This window comes from Canis lupus, chromosome 30, assembly GCF_048164855.1.
Source record: "Canis lupus baileyi chromosome 30, mCanLup2.hap1, whole genome shotgun sequence".
In the NCBI taxonomy this organism is placed as follows: domain Eukaryota; kingdom Metazoa; phylum Chordata; class Mammalia; order Carnivora; family Canidae; genus Canis; species Canis lupus.
In genome coordinates this window covers 40,582,051-40,602,059 of record NC_132867.1, presented here as the reverse complement: position 1 = coordinate 40,602,059, position 20,009 = coordinate 40,582,051, and the positions used below count along the sequence as shown (strand labels likewise).

Below are 20,009 nucleotides of genomic sequence, written 5' to 3'. Positions count from 1 at the left end.
AAATGGAAAGCTCCAGGGAAAGTGGGTTGGTTGGAGAATCCAAAGACAATGCTGGTGGAGCCCAGCTTCTCCTCTACCCACTGCCAGGCTTGGCGAGACCTCATGTGCCCAGATGACAAGGCCCCCTGCTCCAGCTCAACTCTGTCCTTGAAGTGAGAGGCAGTAACCCCTGGATTGGCGGGGCAAGCCTGTGGCTGCCCCAGGCCCTCTCACATCTGCTCTCTGTTTGAGGGAGACACCAACATCTCCCAGGCTGGGCCTCCGAGTCGTCAGGAGCTTGTGCAAAATATGTGTGCAGGCCAAAGACGAAGAACTAACAGAAAGAATGAATCTGTGCTTTTACATAGGAGCTGATAACAGGAACATTAACTGATTTAACCCTAACTAAATGTGATAAACAAGGCTGTATGCATCCGTGTGTGTGTCTCTGTAATTTAGATGCAGCCGAGTCCAACCTCCTCTTACTGCATAGGCCCAGGGAGAGGACCATGACCTCAGCACAGCACGGAACAGCATATCCACCCGCTGCTTCTGGCCAGAAAGCTGCCTCCTTTGTTCTGGGAGCCAGTATTCCCCAGGAGGCAGGAGGGGCAGACCAGCCTCCTTGGGGCGGGGCCTCCACTGGGCAACCCGGAGCACGGGAGGGGCAGCCCTTGCGCAGCTTTCCCATCAGGCTGTGGGAGGATGTTAAGGAAGTGCCCTGGCCTCCCCGAGGACCAGCCTGAAGCGCTGCTGGCCCAGCAGGTGCACAGCAGAAAGGCCTTGGCGTGCTGGGTCTGCTGTGAACCTCCACGGGGGCAGGAAGAGTGTCTCTACACAGCAAGTCTCCTGATCCAGAGACAACTACACGATCCGGTGTTAAAATTGAAGACAGTGGATGCTTAGGAGAAGGGGTAATGGATGACTTTCTCTGCTTCCTTAGACTTTCTGAACTTTGCCAACTTTTTTACAATGAGGAAAACGAAGGATAAATGAGACAAAACACTGACACTGAGATTAACTGGAGATCGCTATATGAAAGCCAGCTTGAGACAAACCATCTTCAGGCACAGGGAACAGACCAAGCCTGGATCTCCTGCTGCCCCCCCAACTCGCGCAACTCGTCCCCAAGCCCTCCCACAGAAATGGCATATGCACCTGGGAGTTCTGGATCCTGATCGTGCCAGGCGACAGCGCTTGTGTCACTACCTGGCCTTGAGGAGTGACAACTGTGACAGGTTGATATACTGTGCCACCTGAAGAAGGAAGAAATGAAAATACTCGTGAGTCTCAACAATTTAAAACCATATTCTCAATATACTGAATGTATGTGTGAAAGGAATAAAATCTCCAGTCTGGTTTTTAAATCATTTCAAATGATCAATACTTTACTGGTTGACTTGTCTCTATAAATTATTAACAACTTCCCTGGGGCACCTGTGGGGCTCAGTGGTTGGGCGCCCTTCTTCAGCTCAGGGTGTGACCCCAGGGTCATGGGATTGATCCCCGCAGGGAGCCCGCTCCTCCCTCTATGTCTCTCTCTCTCTCTGTGTCTCTCATGAATAAATAAATAAAATCTTTTAAAAAAATAAAAAACAAAACCTTTCTCCCTCAAATTTTTTGGTAGGGAAACACAATTTGCATAACATATTTGTTACTGAGAATTAAAACAAGAAACAGGCATTCAATTCTAAGAGCTCTAGATTTTGCCACTCCTGTATCAGAAACTGACATTAATTAGAAATTACATTTACACACTTCTCTGTTGTAACATAAAGGACTTTTCCACAAAAGCTCAAGGAAAGAGCATCCTTTCTTCCGCCAGCATACCTGCTACTGTTGCCATGGTTACGTTCCCCTGCTGCAGGGCAGATGCTGGAACCACGATCCCCTGGGGGCTGAGCGTGCCTGAGATGGCACTCTGAATCTGCTGTGGGTCAGAAATACACAGGGAGGGGTTACTGGAAAACAGAAAACCCACATGTAAAACTTTAAAACAAGTGGCCTAATGGTATCATTAATGAAGGAAAGGTATTTGAGACAAAGAGATGTAATGAGGCGACAAGTGTCCTGTAAAGTGCACCTCACATACCTGCAGACCAAGAGATCCAAGACTGACCCAGTATCAAATACGACGATCAATACTAAGATACTAGTTTCAATCTGGCTTCTAAAACATTATCGTTCATCTTGTCATCATATTAATCATCGTAAAAGAGGTGAGCCCCCTGGTGCTCATGTCTGTAGAGTGCTAGGTCTGGGCCCGGCCCGCAGCAGGTTCCACAAAGATGACCATCAACACCACATCAAGATTCCACCCATCTGAAGGTACGTGCCAACAGGCCAATCTATCCATTCACTCTGATGGCTGCACTGGTGGTTGGCAAGGGAAGGAAGCTCTGCACCTGGCATCCAGGCATTGGGCCTGGCACGCAGCAGACACCCAGATATTTGAGCAGTTAAACAGCATCGGTGGACATCATCCAAAGACCATGACTCTGCAGGACGCCACATCAATTTGAATGTGTGTATAAGCTTTGGTAGGTACAGCTTATATAAAATCTAGCCCATTAACTTGGTTAGAATAAAAGTTAATTCACCCAAATCAATAACCCAAGCACCCATCATCCAGAACCTATAAAAAGAGGAACAGAAGGAAACCAAAGCAAAAAGAAAGGAGGGGCTTCTGGGTGGCTCAATGGTTGAATGTCTGCCTTCGGCTCACATCGTGATCCCCAGGGTCCTGGGATCGAGTCCCACATCAGGCTCCCTGCATGGAGCCTGCTCCTCCCTCTGCCTGCGTCTCTGCCTCTCTGTGTGTGTGTGTCTCTCATAAATAAATAAATAAAATCATTAAAAAAATTTTTTTTTCTAAAAAGAAGGGAGGAAATAGTAAGATCAAAAGCAGTCAATGAAAATGAAAATTGAACAACAGAGATCGATGAAAAAAGAGCTGGTTCTTTGCAAAGATCAATCATCAATCTACTGACAAACCTCTGTAAGAGTTAGAAAAAACAAAGCGAGATGGCAAATTACCAATATCAGGAACAAAACAGAGGAGAGCACTACAGACCCTACACGCATCAGCAGGCAAGAAGCAGGGCTGTGGACCACCCAGCACACATGCATCTGACATCTGAGACAGGAGCTAGTATGAAACAGCTCATCTGAACAGCCTTAGAACTATTAAGGGCACCAAATGCATAATCTGAAAACTCAAAAAAGAAATCTCTAGGTCCAGCTAGTGCCAGTGGAGAATTCTATCAAACATGTAAAGAATTAACACCAATTCTACACAATCACTTCCAGAAACAGAAAAGGAAGAAACGCTTTTCCTTTTATTCCATAAAGCTGTATGAATATGGTACCAAACCTACACAAAGACGGTAACAAAAAAGCAACTACAGACCAATATCCTTCAATACAGACACACAAACGCCTAACATTAGCAAGCAGAATTCAGGAACCTACAGAAAAAGAATTGTGTGCCATACCAAGTGGGGTTGATTCAAAAAATGTGAGGATTGTTCAGTATTGGAACAGTCAAGTAATGTGATCTACTACCATGTTAACAGAGGAAACAAGAAAAATCACAATCGTATCAATTCATGCAGGGAAAGCATTTGACAAAATTCAACATTAATAGAAACTCTCAGAAAAATAGGATTAGAGGGGAACTGCCTCCACTTGATGAGAGCATCTAGAAAAAACCTTCCACTAAAACTACAATTGAGGGGATCCCTGGGTGGCTCAGCTATTTGGCGCCTGCCTTTTGCCCAGGGCACGACCCTGGAGTCCCGGGATCAAGTCCCACATCGGACTCCCGGGATGGAGCCTGTTTCTCCCTCTGCCTATGTCTCTGCCTCTCTCTCTGTGTCTATCATGAATAAATAATAAATAATCTTAAAAAAAAAAAAACTACAATTGATAGTGAAAGGAGGAACGCTTTCCCCTAAGATTGAGAATAAGGCAGGATGTCCACTCTGACCAATGGTATTCAAGATATTGCCAGATGTTCTAGCCAACGCAGCAAGACAAGGAAACGAAAAGCATACAGATCAGGAAGGAAGCGGAGAGTTCCGATCTGCAGATGACATAACCAAACAGGTAGGACATCCTAAGGAATCTGTGAAAAGGACCTTCTAGAAACAATATGTGTGCTCAGCAAGGTTACAAGATGCAGGATAAACATACAAAATCAACTGTATTTCTAAATATCAATAGGGACACTGAAGTTAAAATATAATACTAGGGGCGCTTGGATGGCTCAGCGGTGGAGCCTCTGCCTTCGGCTCAGGGAGTGACCCCGGGGTCCTGGGATCGAGCCCCGCATCAGGCTCCCCACAGGGAGCCTGTTTCTCCCTCTGCCTGTGTCTCTGCCCCCCTCTCTCTCTGTCTCTCATGGATAAATACATAAAATCTTTAAAAAAAATAAATTAGGGCAGCCCTGATGGCCCAGCGGTTTGGCGCCACCTTCGGCCCGGGGCATGATCCTGGAAACCCGGGATGGAGTCCCACATCAGGCTCCCTGCATGGAGCCTGCTTCTCCGTCTGCCTGTGTCTCTGCCTCTCTCTCTTTCTCTGTGTCTGTCATGAATAAATAAAATCTTTTTTTAAAAAATTAATTAATTAATTAATTAAAATCTTAAACAAATACCATTTACAATTGCTAAACAAAACAAAACAAAACAAAACATGTAGGTGTTAATCCTAAAAACATATGTGCAGGACTTCTATTAACAAAACTACAAAACACTAATGAAAGAAATGACAGAAGAGTAAATAAATGGAGACACATAACAGGTCTGTGAACTGGAAGAGTCAACAGAGTAAAGACATCAATTCTCCCCAGAATGATACAGAGGCTTGATGCAATTCCTCCCAAAATCTCAATTTTATTATTGTTGATATAGACAAGATTATTCCAAAATTTATATGGAAAGGAACTAGAATAACTAAAATAACTTTTAAAAAGGAGAATAGAGTGGGAAGAAACAGTCTATTCAAGTTTGAGACTTACTGAATAACTACCATAACCAAGAGTGGATGGTATAAACACACAGATCAGTGGAACAGAACAGACAACACCAGAACAAACCAACACATATACGCCTGACTGATTTTTGACAATCAGTCATAAAAGCAATTCAGTGGAGGAATTTCAACAAATGGTGCTGGAGCACTGGACATCTAGAGGCCAGAGAAAGAACCTCAGCCTAAACTTGTACTTTATACAAAAGTTAACTCAAAATGGGTCATGGAAAAAAATTTTTTTTAATAAAAATAAATGGGTCATGGATTTAAATGTAAAATATAAAACTTTCAGAAAAAAAAAAAAAACTACAGAAAATCTTTGGGATCTAAGGCAGGGCAGAGTTCTTAGACTTAACACCAAAAGCACAATTCATCAAAGGAAAAGTTGATAAAGGGGACTTGGTCAAAATTTAAAGTGTTTGCTCTGTGAAAAATCCTGTTAAGTGGATGAAAAGATAAGCTACAGACTTGGGCAAAAATATTTACAAACCATACAGCCAATAAAAGACAGGTACTTAGGGCAGCCCGGGTGGCTCAGCGGTTTAGCGCCGCCTTCAGCCCAGGGCGTGATCCTGGAGACCTGGGATCGAGTCCCATGTCGGGCTCCCTGCATGGGTCCTGCTTCTCCCTCTGCCTGTGTCTGCCTCTCTCTCTGTCTTTCACAAATAAACAAATAAATAAAATTTTAAAAAAAGAAGATTCTTAAAAAAAAAAAAAAAAGGAAAGAAAGAAAGAAAGAAAAAGAAGGAAAATGAGCTAAAGACATGAACAGGCATTCTACCAAGGAGGATCCACCGATGGCAAACATGCTCATGAAAAGAAGGTCAACACCATTAGCCATCGGAGAACCGCACACTACAACCACGAGTGTCACTACGTACCACAGAATGGCTCAAGTATAATAGTGCTTCAACACGGATGAACCCTGAGGACATCGTGTCAAACACAAAAGGACAAATACGGTACGATCCCCTACATGAGGTACGTAGACTAATCAAACTCACAGAGACAGCAAGTAGAATGTAGGGGCCAGGGGTGGGGGAGGGAAGGTGGAGAGTCAGCATTTAATGAGGACAGCATTTCAGTCTACGAAGATGGAAAGCTCTGGAGATGGATGGTGACGATGGTTTGCACAGCAGCGGGAAGATGCTTAATGCCACCGAACTGTACACTTAAAAATGATTAAGATGCTACGTTTTATGACATGTATTTTACCACAATTTTAAGAAATAACAAAAACCATATTCCAAAGAAAAAGGAAAGCAGTGAATGGCAGTCCATCCTCCAGAAAGGTGGGATCCAGGGTCTGGTACACAAGTCGAGGCCTCACCCCACTTACTGCACGACGCCTCGAGGGCCTGTCCTCCTGGCTGGAGGTTGGCCCTAAGACAGCCCAGGGGCTCTGACAGGGCTACTGGTCTCAGAGGACAGCACCCGTCACCCGTGCAGATCGTACAGTCACCCCGAAGCTCAGCAGGACCCACATAGATACCTGGGACTGGACAGGGGAGTACGGGCTTCCAGGTTCTCCGCTCAGGAGAGTCTCACTGTTCATTTTCGTTTTTAGACAAGCAATGTAGCGACTGCAGAAATCTTTGCACAGTTCATTAACCTTTTCCAGCTCAAGAAGATGAATACGCAAAACCTGGATCGCTTTGACCATCTAGAAGCAGAGAAAATGAAGGCGTTCAGACAAGGAAATGACAGCTTAAGGGTAAATTATAATCCTCGGCACATAACTACTGTCGGGTATTGGCCTGACTGCCGTGCAGCCCCCGACGGGAGGGGAATCCCGTCAGAAACCAGGCAAGACGACGAGTCACCCCAGCGCCACAGACCTTTGGCACTTTCGCTGCATCTGGCGTGTGGGGACACAGATGGTCCCCGTGCCGTCCTTGGGGAGTCACAGCACCCGGAGGCAGCCGGGCCTCGACTCGGCCCCACTGACCTGCTACACAAAGAGCAAGGTCCCCCTCCCTCTGCTCCGGTTTCTTCACCTGTAAATGGGGAGGAATCCGTACCCATCTCACAGGCGGCTCTTAATTTTGATAAAACTTAATTTACCTGCTCTGCCTTCTATGGACTGTGCTTTCGGTGTCAAGCCTAAGAACTCTGCCCCCAGCACTAGATCAGCCCTTTTAAGATTTTTACAAAGGTTTTATGGTGACTTTACTAAGTTTCAGAGTAACCCGGCCCACCGCAGTAGGTAAGGGTCTGTAATAATAAGCACTACAGGCCTGTGAATCCACAACCCAACGCCCAGCTCCTTCCCTGTGACCCTGGAGGCAGTAATCCGTAGGTGCTGTGGAACGAACCAGTCCATCGGTCACTAGAGCGAGTGACTGGGTGCCCAGCTCTGCTAGGCCCTGTGCTGGAACGCCAGTCAGAAGAGCCTGGGTCCCTCCGGCTACACCCGCGGCCCACACACTGCTGGCTGAGGACCAGAGATCCAGAGGCGGGGACAGCTCCTGCTGCTCACCCCACAGGGCGGGCACTGTTGGACCCAGGTCAAAGCTGAGGAAGCTGACTCCAGCTCAGACAGCGCATTGGTAAAGCCCACTAGGCACCAAGAGTTGAACGTATAATGAGAAATTAAAAAACAACAAAGGGGGATGCCTGGTGGCTCAGCGGTTGAGCGCCTGCCTTTGGCCCAAGGCGTGACCCTGGGGTCCCGGGATCCAGTCCCACATCGGGCTCTCCGCAGGGAGCCTGCTTCTCCCTCTGCCTATGTCTCTGCCTCTCTGTGTGTCTCTCATGAATAAATAAATAAAATCTTAAAAATAAATACATACACACATACATACAAACAACAAAGATCCGAGACATTTATTCAGGAAAAAGTTTTCTAAAGATGCTTTTCTGCTGATAAGGGCCCTAAGGTTTTGGGCTGGGGCTTAGCAGGCGGTAAAGGAAACCCAGGGAAGGGGCGTGTCCCCCCAACGCAGGCTAACGTGCTCCACTGGCACAGAAGGGCAGTGCTCCTTTGGGTGCAGCAGGGATGTTAACTCTGACAAATTCTGCAGTTCCTTTAGACAGCACAGGGAACCCCGAACCTCCCGAGGCAGGGAGGAGGGCACCCACCACGTGAGGCAGAAAGGCCAGGGGACGCGGTGAGAAGTGTGGGGGCCCTTTGTTAAGCCTGGCCGGCTCTGTGCCTGCATCAGCCTTGTGGCCCACCACACCTTACTGCCAGCCTAAGACAGAGCTAAAGGTCTGTCCTGGACAATAAGGTTGTGTGGCCACGATCAGGGAAAAGCCAAGAACAGGAGTGGGGCACACACATGCCCGAGACGCAGGGCACGTAAGCACACCAACCCCAACAAACTTCACAAATATTTACAAAAGAACTGAATCCTCAGTCCCTCTGTGATGCAGGCTTAGATGATCTCCTTTGATCCCTACAGTAAAGGTCACCAGAGAAGGCTGGAAGACGTGGGGACAGGTCACACACACAGGAAGTTATTTCATGAACTTTCTCCCCTTTAGCAGAACTACATTCTAAAGTCCTACTTTGAAGTTTAAAATTTATTGAATGGATCTTAAATTTGGAAGAAGTAAAAAAATAAGAATAAAACACATATTTTACTTACTAAATTGTCAGTTTCCGGATCTTCACAGAAGAAAGGTTTTCCTTCCTTCTCTTGCTTCCTTACAAAATTTTCAATATCTACGTCAAAACTGGCAGAAGTTGTGCCTTCTGAGCCCTGTGTAGATTGTTCACATTTTTCAAACAACAAAGCTAATAATGGAAATAGTGGATGCCTGGGGGGAAAAAATGTAAAATATATGTTCTACATTTGCACGAGAATATTTTAGCATGTATGTACGCATTCGTTAGTGTAACAGCTTTGTTGAGACACAGTTCACGTGCTACAATTTATCTGCTTACAGTGTACAATCCAATGGTGTCTACTCTGTTCACAGAGCGCTGCAACCATCACCAAGGTCAATTCTGCAGCTTTTTCATCCTCCCCCAAAAGAAACCTGGTAGCCATGAGCAGTCACTGCCCATTTTCCCCCAAAGCCCAGCCCCAGGCCACCACTACCGACTTTGTCCTACAGATTTGCCAGTTCTAGACATCTCGTATAAACGGAATTATACCACACGTGCCCTTTGGCATCTAGCTTCCTTAGCGTGGTGTTTCCCAGGCTCACCCAAGTTGTAACATGTGTCAGTACTTTGTTCCTTTTTGTGGCTGAATAATATTTTACTGTGTGGACAGATCAGTTTTATGTAGTTTTAAATTTTACGTTTAGATCTATACTCCAGGGATGCCTGGGTGGCTCAGCGGTTAAGCGCCTGCTCTGGGCCCACGGTGTGATCCTGGAGTCCCAGGATCGAATCCTGCATCGAGCTCCCTGCATGGAGCCTGATTCTCTGCCTGTGTCTCTGCCTCTCTCTCTCTGTGTCTCTCATGAATAAATAAATAAAATCTTTTTTTTAAAAAATAGATCTATACTCCATTTTGAGTAAACTTCCATATAAAATGTGAGATTAGGTCAAGGATCTTCCTTTAGCATATGAATGTCTAATTGTTCCAACACCGCTTGTTGGAAACTCTACCTCTACTCCAAGAAACTGTGTTTGTGCCTTGGTCAAAGATCAAATAAATCATGTTTTTGTACATCTACTTCTGGACTCTATCAGTGACACTGATCCTATGCCTTCACCACCATCACCACGTCCTCGTTACTGTAATACCATACATAGTACATCTCAAAATCCAACTTTGTTCTTTGTTTTCAATGCTGTTTTAGCAAGTCTAGCTCTTTTGCCTTCCGTATAAAATTAGAATTAACTCGTCCATATGTACAAAAATATCCTGCTAAGGCTTTAATTGGAATTGTGGTAAATCTACAAGTCAATTTTAAGAGAAAGGACATCTTTACTATGTTGACCCTTTCAAACCATGAATATGGTGTGTCTCACCATTAATATAGGTTTTCTTTGATTGTTGCATTGGCATTCTAGTTTTTCAGCATAAAGTTTCTGTGTTTTGTTAGATTTATACCTAAATTTTTTGGAGCTTTTGTAAATAGTATTGTCTTTTTAAATTTCAGCTTCTAATTGTATATCACTCATATAGAAATGGGATTGGTGGGCAGCCCCAGTGGCACAGCAGTTTAGTGCCACCTGCAGCCCGGGGTGTGATCCTGGAGACCCGGGATTGAGTCCCATGTCGGGCTCCCTGCATGGAGCCTGCTTCTCCCTCTGCCTGTGTCTCTGCCTCGCTCTCTGTGTGTGTCTCTCTCATGAATAAATAAATAAAATCTTAAAAAAAAAAAGAAAGAAAGAAATGGGATTGGTAGCTCTTGTAATCTGTGACCTTATTAAACTTACTTAAGTAGTTCTGGGAGTTTTTCGGTAATCCTTGGGATTTTCTACATAGACAATTATGTTGTTTGTACACAGAGCCAGTTTTATTTCTTCCTTTCTAATCTGGTATCCCTTTTCTATAAGTAAGAAAAGTGCCTTACTGCACTGGCTAGGACTTTCATTACGGCGGTGTGAATGGGTTGAGTCAGGGTGGACATCTCTGCTTATGCCCAAGCTCGGAGGAAAACAGTCTTTGGCCATTAACTATGATGAGAACTATAGACCTTTTGAGGTTGCCTTTCATCAGGTCAGGGAAGTTTTCCTCTATTGCCACTCTGCTGACAGTTTTTAATCATAATTAGCTGCTGACTTTTGTCAAATGCTTTCCTGTGTCATTTGGTATGATCATGTTGTGGGCCTCACTGGTTGACTGTTTGACTAGTGAATCAGTTTTGAGTTCGTGGGATAGATTCCACTTGGTCAGTGTATGTTATTCTTTCTATGTGCTGCTGGATTTAATATTTGATTAGTGATTTTTATGCTTAAGTTCATGAGGCACACCGGTGTGTATTTTTCTTTTTTGTATTGTCTTTATCTGGCTTTAGTACCAGAGTGATGTATTGGGAAGCATTCTCTCTTCCTTTACGGGATTCTCCAGTAAAACTACCCTGGCCTAAAGGTTTCTTTTTACAAGATTGACTAAAACATAGATTTCTATTCCAAAGCTTTTAAGGTATTAGGAGTAACATCTTAATTTGACAAACTTCTCACTCCAGTGGTTATCACCTACTTCCCTACCCTGCCTACCTAATAGTTCTAGTATATTCCATTTAACAAGGTTCTCTACTCCTGTTATTCCTGCTAAAAACCCACATGCATCACATCTCATTGCTACCTATAAATGGCCTGCTTGTCTGCATCCATTGGCGTCTGGGACCCCACGGGTGGAGGGCTCACTCCTTCCACATCAGGTTCAGAGCAGTTGGGATCTTGCTCCGTTTTTAACTCTGTTACTACTTGCATCTGTGAAGGGAGGAGGAGAATTTGGTTACTAAACACAACATAAACTGCTACTACGTACTCTATTCTCAAACAGAAACAAATGCAACAGAAATGGTAAATTGCTACACAGCGGGATGACTGGCAATAGTACATAAAAATGCTACCAACAAAACTCCTTTGAATTTAATAGGCTTTGAAAATGGCTACAACAAAGGTCAAATTTCCAAATTATCTTGAAAACCGAGAGGACCAGTATCCGAGAAATGCTTATGATTTTCAAAAATATACTACGACACAGTGCTGAAGGCAAGTGGCACACAAATAATCTCTCTCTAGATCCTCACACTAACACTGCAGTAAGAGAAATACAAATAGCTCAAACTCTTGTGACAGAAACCACTCAGACCCTACATTCTATTCAGGACAGGGCTGAAATTCTCCCCATCTACTCTTTAATTTCAGGAATACATAAGCTATACAAATTTTGAGGAAAAAAGTCATATTCAGAAGGCAAAGACAGCTGTGTTTAAAGAAACAGTATTAAAAGATATTATCAGTTAAGTTGCTTTAAACTAGCTACTTGATTCCTAACTTAGGTGAAAGGTATCTAAATCCTTAAACATAAGGAATTCGGTTTACAGAAAGAAATCTCAAATTGCTGCAGGAACCTTATAATTACCCGTGAGCAGATCACCAGCCCCCTGAACTCCTCAGGACCAGGACCCACCTACCCACCCCCGGCTGCCACAACCCCGTCCCTCGAGGAAGAAGCCGGGTGCAGGCACTCAAGGGAAGGGGCTTATCCGCATGTACCCTGAGAGCCTGCAACCTGGCATGAACCCCGCCCTGACAGCCGGGGGTGGGTGCAAGCCAAGGGGGGAGCCCTGCAGTGTAGGCCCTAGCACCGCCCTTGCCTCTCGGATGGTCCAGCTGTGCATGAATACCTGCGTCCCACTGCCCGTAGACGGTGCCGTGGGCCTGGGAGATCTCTCTCTCTCCCTCTCTCTCTCTTTCTCTCTCTCTCATAAACACAAAACACTGAAGCAGCTAACAAAAGCCCAATCAAACACAACCTTTCAGGAGGGAAATCTGAAAGAGCCTTAAAAGATTTATTCCAAAAAAAAAAAAAAAAAAAAAAATTCCAGGGTGTGTGTGTGTGTGTGTGTGTGTGTGTGTGTGTTTAAATGATTGTGAAAAAAGAGAATCCTAAAGTCCAACTTCAGAGGAGTGGCCAAGTGAATGGGGCACATCTATACTGCAGAACAGTAAATGTTCAAAGCACCGTGGACAAGGACTTTTCCACATCAAGGGAAAGCGCTTAGCTATTAAAAGTGAGGCTCTTTCCGTCCTTGTGCCTGGCCCTGCCCAGGACACAGAGCTGCCAGCAGGGGATCTGTGCAACACAGGAGAATAAGGATCAGTGAAGGGAGGGAGGACTAGAGGCAGGTGGCAGGTGGGAGGGAGGAGGCTACGGTGGTGACCAGGGCAGGCAGGGCAGTCTTCAACAGGAAGCAATGGAAGCACAGACAGCAGGACTGGAGGGCCCTGACCAAACTGCTGCTTGAGGGAAGAGCCAGCGCCAAGGCCACAGGACAGGGATCCCCAGAAGCGGGGTGCTGAGGGGTGGACCAGGGCAATGCAGGGTCCACAAGGCAGGGCTCAGCCGGGGGGAGGAGGACAACACTAGCTTTGCATTTTTGAAAAAAAAAAAATCACTTGGAACTCTCAGAGGACCTCCAGGGACAGAGAGCAGGCTGAAAAGGACCCCCACCCCTCAATTCCTATGAGAAGCTAAGACACTTAAACATTTTTTAAAACCCAACAACAACAACAAGCCAACAAAAACAAATTCTGTGTAACAGAACCAAACCAGGAATGCACAAAACTGGCCACCGCGGAAAGACACAACAGAAGAGGGAGGCAGCCTGAGGTCCCAGGCGCCACCTGGAACCTCACTGATGCTGGGCGGTGACCTCATTTGGGTAAGTCCACCTGGCCTTTTAGTGATCCAGCTCACTAATACCTTCATGTAGGGCGAAAAGAGAGCCTCTGCGCACTCTCTGACCGCCTCCTGACTACAGGAAGCAGGAAGCAAAGCCTGGAAGGTCTTCAATGGAAGGAGCTCCAGGGCTCAGAGTCAGAGGAGGAGTGGCCCGCATTCTGAACACACTGAGCATCCCAAGACCTCAGGTGTCCCCCGAGAGTTCCCAGGCCTGGGCTGAGCTCCCCGCTTCCCCTCCTCCCCAATTCCTTCAAGGCACAGAACATGAAACACCCAGACCTTCACTGCAGCTGCAAGGAGAATCAAGTCCACGGACAGTGGAAGGGCAGGCAAGAGGCCACCCACACTCTATCAGAGGAAGCTGTCCGGGCACAGCCACACAACGTGAGGGACAGCACAGCAACTAGGCCGCCCAGAGCATTGGGACAGGCCCCTCCGCCGCTCACACCTGGGGAGGGGGAACCCCATGGTTCCTGCTCAGGTCAGCAACCAGTCATCTGGCTTTCATCAATACCCAGTTTTTCTTTAAAAAGTAACAACCCTCACTCACACAGACATCAAAAAGGTAAATTTCCCAAAGACTATGACTTAGGGGAGTCAGAATTACTGGCAACTTGGTATCCCTTGAAGAAATGATTTGAATAACTCTACAGCTACCCTTTCTGAGATCAACATATAATAAATGCATCATATGCTTAAAATTGACCTCGCAACTTCACGGAAACTGAATTATAAATATATAAAGCACTGGTCGTGTTTAGTACCCGATCCATCGACTGTATTTAGAATGCAGAACAAAGCTCAGGCGCTCACTTGTTGCCCATCTTGATAGCTGTCTATGCTTAATGTCTGTGTAGCCATCATGGTTAATGAGTTTTATAACAAAACATCAAATCATCTTGAGTCAAAAGCAAATGGTGTCTGGGGAAACAAAAGCAGAAAAGTGTCCGTTAATCACTGCAGAGCATCTCTGGTCCCCCTTATTCCATAGCATGCATACACTTCGTAAAAATGCATATTTTCGCACGGAGAGGAAAAAACCACCCTGATGCGTCATAAGCCAACCCCCTCAGCGTGACCAATTTACACTTGCACTGGGCCCTGACTTGTCTTCACGTTTTGTAGCCATCCAGATTTATTCACCCACTCACCCAACAAATATCTAGTAACTGTCTACACACGCAGGGCACTGCTCCGACCCGGGGTGCAACATGAGTAGGCGAGGCTCTGCTCTCCTGGGGAAGGCCACGTAGCTCCTGCACTGACTCAGGGTGGGCGAGCGGCGCCCCCTGCTGTGTGACGAGGCACCCCTTCTGGGCAGGAGCCCTGGCCCAGAGCCCCCGGGCACTGGGAGGTCGGGGACACCCGGTGGACACATGGGAACCACACAGGGCACTCTCCTAACACCCGTATGTAGGAGGAGATGGAAATAATGCCTCGTGTCCTTGACGACAAGGCAAAGCTTCAAATTAAGACTAATTTGAGTGGGGGCTACGCAGAGCACCCCCCCCAAGCACCCCCCATCGGAGCACCCGCAATGTGGCACGGGAACCAGTCAGGTCCCGGTGTGACAGTCCGGGCTGTGCTGAGAAGGTCATAAAGTCAAGGGCAGCTATTCACCTGTTCGCTAGCTGACAGTCACGGGGGGAAAGGGGTCACGGGGGAAGGGGTGCTGCGGGAGACCATGCTCAGGGGGAGAAACCCAGCCCGAGACTAGCGGCCAGGGAAGGAGGGAGAAGCAGGTCCCGAGGCACAGCTGTAGGGAACAAGGTGCCAAGCCCACGACCAGGGGCAGCGGTGGCCGGAAAAGCCAGTCCAGCTCCTAAATGCTTCGGCATCTTGACCCCCTCGGCGCTCACACTCACCCCGGGGCAGGGTCCCGGGGCTGCTTGACCCTGGGGAGCCCAAGTAACTGGCCAGAGGCACAGCTGGCCAGGCTGTCACGGGAGCCAAGGGCTGCCCACCTGCCCGGGGAGCCAGCAGGATGTGGGGACAAACGGGGTCACCCTCCTTCCTTCGGCAGATGCCCCTGTCTTAGGTACCATCCTGTGTGCCCGTGGAGCACAAGCTCCAGCCCAGACTGGCACACACAGGTCGTGGGGGAGGGGGAGGCACACCCCGGCCCCCTTACACGCGGCTGTCAGGAAGGGATGAGATGTGGACAAGCAGGCAGGGACAGAGAATTCGGGGCGGGGGGGTGGGGGGAAGGTCGGGACGGTGCCTGCAGGAGACCCCCGGGGGCAGGGGGGCTAGCGTGACCTGGCAGGGTGCTGAAGAAGGGGAGGGTAAGGGAGCAGGGGGCACAGGACCAGGTCCCACAGACTCTCATGGGGGGACAGGGACCCGTGGGAGAGTCTGAGCAGAAGGGGGACGTGACAGGGACACACAGAGGACAAGTGTGCAGTGCTGCGCAGGCAGGGGCCTGTGCGGGGTTCCCACCTGAGCCACGGGCAGAGCAGAGCCGCATGTCCCAAAATGGAGCAGATGGAGAGGAGCAGGTTCTGCGGCCTGGGAGGAGAAAGCAAGAGTTGGGACATTTTAGGTTTGAGATGCTTCTCATACAAATTCTGAACCAATGAGACGGTACCAGAAATGCAAACCTGGTGACCACCAGGGTACGGCTGGTACGAGCCGGGGCTGAACAGTTCCCCAGGAGAGAGCCGAAGCCCAGCCCCTAGTCCTTGCAAATGGGACCTTCTCTAGAAAAAGGGTCTTTACACATGGAATTATATGAAGGATCTTAAAGTGAGACTATCCTGCATTTAGGGGAGGCCCTAAATCCAATGACTGGTGTCCTCTAAGAGTGAGGAGAGGAAGATCTGAGACACACAGAGGGGACCGCCACGTGAAGACAGAAGCCAGCCCCAAGCCAAGGACTCCTAGAGCTACCGGGAGCTGAGAGAGGCAGGAAGGACCTTCCCCTAAACCTTCACATTCTGGGTTGACTGTAGGTTCTGGCCGAGACCAGAAAAGATGTATCTGTTGTTTTTGTCCATCCAGCTTGTGGGACTTTGTGCCAGCAGCCCCAGGACACTGAGACAGTGGGCAGAGCGTCCAGCCCGGGAGAGGCCACCCAGGGGAGAGGGCGCAGGCCATGTAAGGGTCAGGAGGTTGGGAAATCAGGGCCCCCAGCACAGAATGGGGAGCAGCCAGCAGGGCAAGAACAGAACCAAGTGGTACCACTGATGCCAGCGGAGGAGGTGGATGGAGGAGGGGGTGTCAGTCACACCCGTGCAGCTGCCCACGGCCATGGGGACCTGCAGGGGTGTGTCCGTGGGCCGGGCAGAGGAGGACCTGACGGGAGCAGGCAGGAGAGAGGGCAGGACGTGGCAAGCCCGAGGCTGGGAAGTGAACCATGTGGAGTCATGACTGAAGGTGCCCCCTCTGCCCCTGGCACCCCCAACTCTGTCACCTCCTAATGGTCTCTGTCTTCACCAAAAGCTGCCCCTCCTCCTAGCATCTTGCCTTCCCCTCCACCCCAGGGCAGTGACTCCAACCAGCATTCCCCACGACCTTGACCACAGCAGCGGCTCATGGGAACCTCTGGCCTCACCCTCCTCCCCTCCACTGTCCGCTTTTCAGAAATGCAAACCTGGTGAAAACCCCAGGAGGTCAAGTCGTGGGCAGCAGCGCCCTGGCCAGCGCTCTCCTACTGGGAGCTGTGCCAACAGTCAGAGGGCACCACACTACTTCCTCCCCCTGCCTGGTGCTCCCGCTGCCTGGCAGTTCTGCTGGAACACTCGGGCCTTTTCTGGGCGCGGCCCGCACGTGACTACTCCTCATCCCCATCATCATCCCCAGCGTCTGCCCAGTGGCTCGCCCACACCAGCCCTGCACATCTCTCCTGGGGCCTCACGTCCAGCCTCTGCTCAGTCCTGTGGTGCCTCGTGGTTTCCTTCCTCTACATGGTCCTTAAGGGTCAAGGACCTTGTCCTGCTGTGTCCCCAACAACCAGCACCGTCTCTCACCATCCACAGCATGGTCTGGATGGCGGCTCACGCCAGCTCCGCCTGCCCCGGTGCCCACATCAACTGGCTGTGCTTTCAACCTCTTCTGGTCTCTATTACTGTCACTTTTGTGGCTGCTGGCAGGAAGGGTCCCGTCCCAAGGCCAGGCTCTGGCTGAGTCATCCTAGGCCTGCAGAGGGCAGGGCAGCCACAGGCTCACCAGGCTGGTTTAACAGTCACTGGAAGAGCAGTAGAGGCTTTGTGGGAGGAGCTAAGTCCCCAGTACCCGAGTCATCCAGAGTCATCCGATACTCCATGGGAAAGCCACCCTGGCAAACGGAACATCTATGAACCGACGGGCAGACTGGAAAGTAACTTGATTACACACCTTTACCTTCTCGGCCGCGGAGACGTCAGGTAAGCGCACCTGTGTCGGGGGCTGCTTCCACATTTGTGCTATTTAACCCCGTACAGATGCAGCGGGAGGTGCGAGCGCCACCTTACCCAGAAGGCAACCCAGACCAGGGGACGTGCCCAGAAAGTGATGGGGCCCGCCAGGAGATGGCCTGGGTTGCCAGGGGCTCGCGTGCTCAGAGCTGCACGGCGGGAGCGGAGCTCTCCCTCCATCAGCCATCTGAAGGTCTGAGACTATTCAAAGTGGAAAAGAAAATATTTTATAAAACTTCCACTTAAAGAATAGGCAGGGGCAGCCCAGGTGGCTCAGCGGGTTAGCGCTGCCTACAGCCCAGGGCGTGATCCTAGAGACCCGGGATCGAGTCCCGCATCAGGCTCCCTGCATGGAGCCTGCTTCTCCCTCTGCCTGGGCCTCTCTCTCTCTCTCTCTGTCTCTCATGAATAAATAAAATCAAATCTTTAAAATAAAAAAAAATAAAAAACACACACAAACAGAGCCATAGATGCACAGCTCACCTACATACACATGACAGGTGCAGTACATGCACACACTGGCCCAGCCCTGTCCACTGAGAGGCTTGAGAAGCAGTGACACCCAGTAGCAACTAGCACTTAGTATCCAGATCTTGGTTGATAAATATCAATCCCCAGTACAAAGAATCAGGGCTCCTTAGAGAAGTGGCTGATTTGATCCTAGGGCTGGAACAGGGAAAGGACAAGATGAGCCTGGAACCTGTGCTCAAAAAATCATGGGGACTGTGGACAAACCAGCTTGCAGAAGCTCTCACTGGCCAAAAGTGGGACAACGTGAGCAATGAAGTATGATAGTAATTGGGAGTAAAACAAGAATCTGTTGAGTCCAATAAGATACCTAGGAATAAACCTACCCAAAGAGGTGAAAGACCTATACTCTGAAAACTATAAAACACTGATCAAGGAAATTGAAGATGACACAAAGATACGGAAAAACATTCCATCCTCATGGATTGGAAGAGCAAGCATCGTTAAAATGTCCAGAGTACCCAAAGCAATCTACACAGTTAATGCAATCCCTATCAAATACCAACAGAACTTTTCAAAGAACTAGAACAACAAGCCTAAAATTTGCATGGCACCACATCTTTTGATCCCCCAAAACCAAAGGGATGTTGAAAAAGAAAACCAAAGTTGGTGGCATCACGATCCCACACTTTAAGCTGTATTATTAAGTTGTAATCATCAAGACAGTATGGTACTAGCACAGAAATAGATACATAGATCAACAGAACAGAAAACCCAAAAATGAACCCACAACTTTATGGTCAATTAATCTTCAGCCAAGCAGGAAATAATTATCCCAGGGAAAAAAGATATTCTCTTCAACAAACAGTGTTGGGAAAACCACAGAAGAATGAGGGACGCCTGTGTGGTTCAGTGGTTGAGCGTCTGCCTTTGGGTCAGGCCATAATTCTGGAGTCCCGGGATCAAGTCCCGCATCAGGCTCCCTGCATGGAGCCTGCCTCTCCTCTCTCTGCCTGTGTCTCTGCCTCTCTCTCTCTCTCTCTCTGTCTCCCCCTGTCTCTCGTAAATAAATAAAATCTTGAAAAAAAATGAAAGAAATTGGACCACTATCCTACACCATACACAAAAATAAATTCAACATGGGTTAAAGACCTAAATGTCAGACCTGAAACCATAAAAAAACCTAGAAGAGAGCACAGGGAGTAATTTCTCTGACATCTGCCATAACATGTTTCTAGATATATCTCCTGAGATAAGGGAAACAAAAGCAAAAGTAAACTACTGGGATTTCATCAAAATAAAAAGCTTCTTCACAGCAAAAGAAACAAAACCAAAAGGCAACCTACAGAATGGGAGAAGATATTTGCAAATGACATATCTTAAAAAGGTTTAATGTCTAAAATAGTTGAAGAACTTATAAAACTCAACACCCAAAAACAAATAACCAAATTAAAAATGGGAAGACAGGGATCCCTAGGTGGCGCAGCGGTTTGGCGCCTGCCTTTGGCCCAGGGCACGATCCTGGAGACCCGGGATCGAATCCCACATCGGGCTCCCAGTGCATGGAGCCTGCTTCTCCCTCTGCCTATGTCTCTGCCTCTCTCTCTCTCTCTCTCTCTGTGTGACTATCATAAATAAATAAAAATTAAAAAAAAAATGGGAAGACATGAACAGACATTTCCCCAAAGAAGACATCCAGATGGCCAACAGACACACGAAGAGATGCTCAACATCACTTATTGTCAGGAAAATACAAATCAATACCACAATGAGAAGCCACCTCACACCTATCAGAATGGCTAAACTCAACAAC

At 47.9% G+C, this 20,009-nt stretch overlaps 1 protein-coding gene across 8 annotated transcripts in view; it reads right to left on the bottom strand.

Moving 5' to 3' along the window:
• Nucleotides 1-20,009, bottom strand: part of PKNOX1 (PBX/knotted 1 homeobox 1) — a 62,068-nt gene that overhangs the window by 16,864 nt on the left and 25,195 nt on the right. For 3 of the 8 annotated variants that reach the window (XR_012021499.1, XM_072807107.1, XM_072807109.1), the window contains exons 2-8: nt 15,774-15,842; nt 14,148-14,255; nt 11,226-11,353; nt 8,604-8,775; nt 6,506-6,676; nt 1,810-1,909; nt 1,138-1,235 (exon numbers count right to left, since the gene is read on the bottom strand). Coding sequence is in view for 7 of the 8 variants with exons in the window: in XM_072807107.1 (XP_072663208.1) it covers nt 1,138-1,235; nt 1,810-1,909; nt 6,506-6,676; nt 8,604-8,775; nt 11,226-11,353; nt 14,148-14,198 (720 nt within the window). In the remaining variant the exon portion in view is untranslated. Of the gene's footprint in view, nt 1-1,137; nt 1,236-1,809; nt 1,910-6,505; nt 6,677-8,603; nt 8,776-11,225; nt 11,354-14,098; nt 14,256-15,773; nt 15,843-17,302; nt 17,468-20,009 lie in introns of those variants that run through there. The other 5 variants (XM_072807108.1, XM_072807113.1, XM_072807111.1 and 2 more) reach the window with 5 other exon arrangements.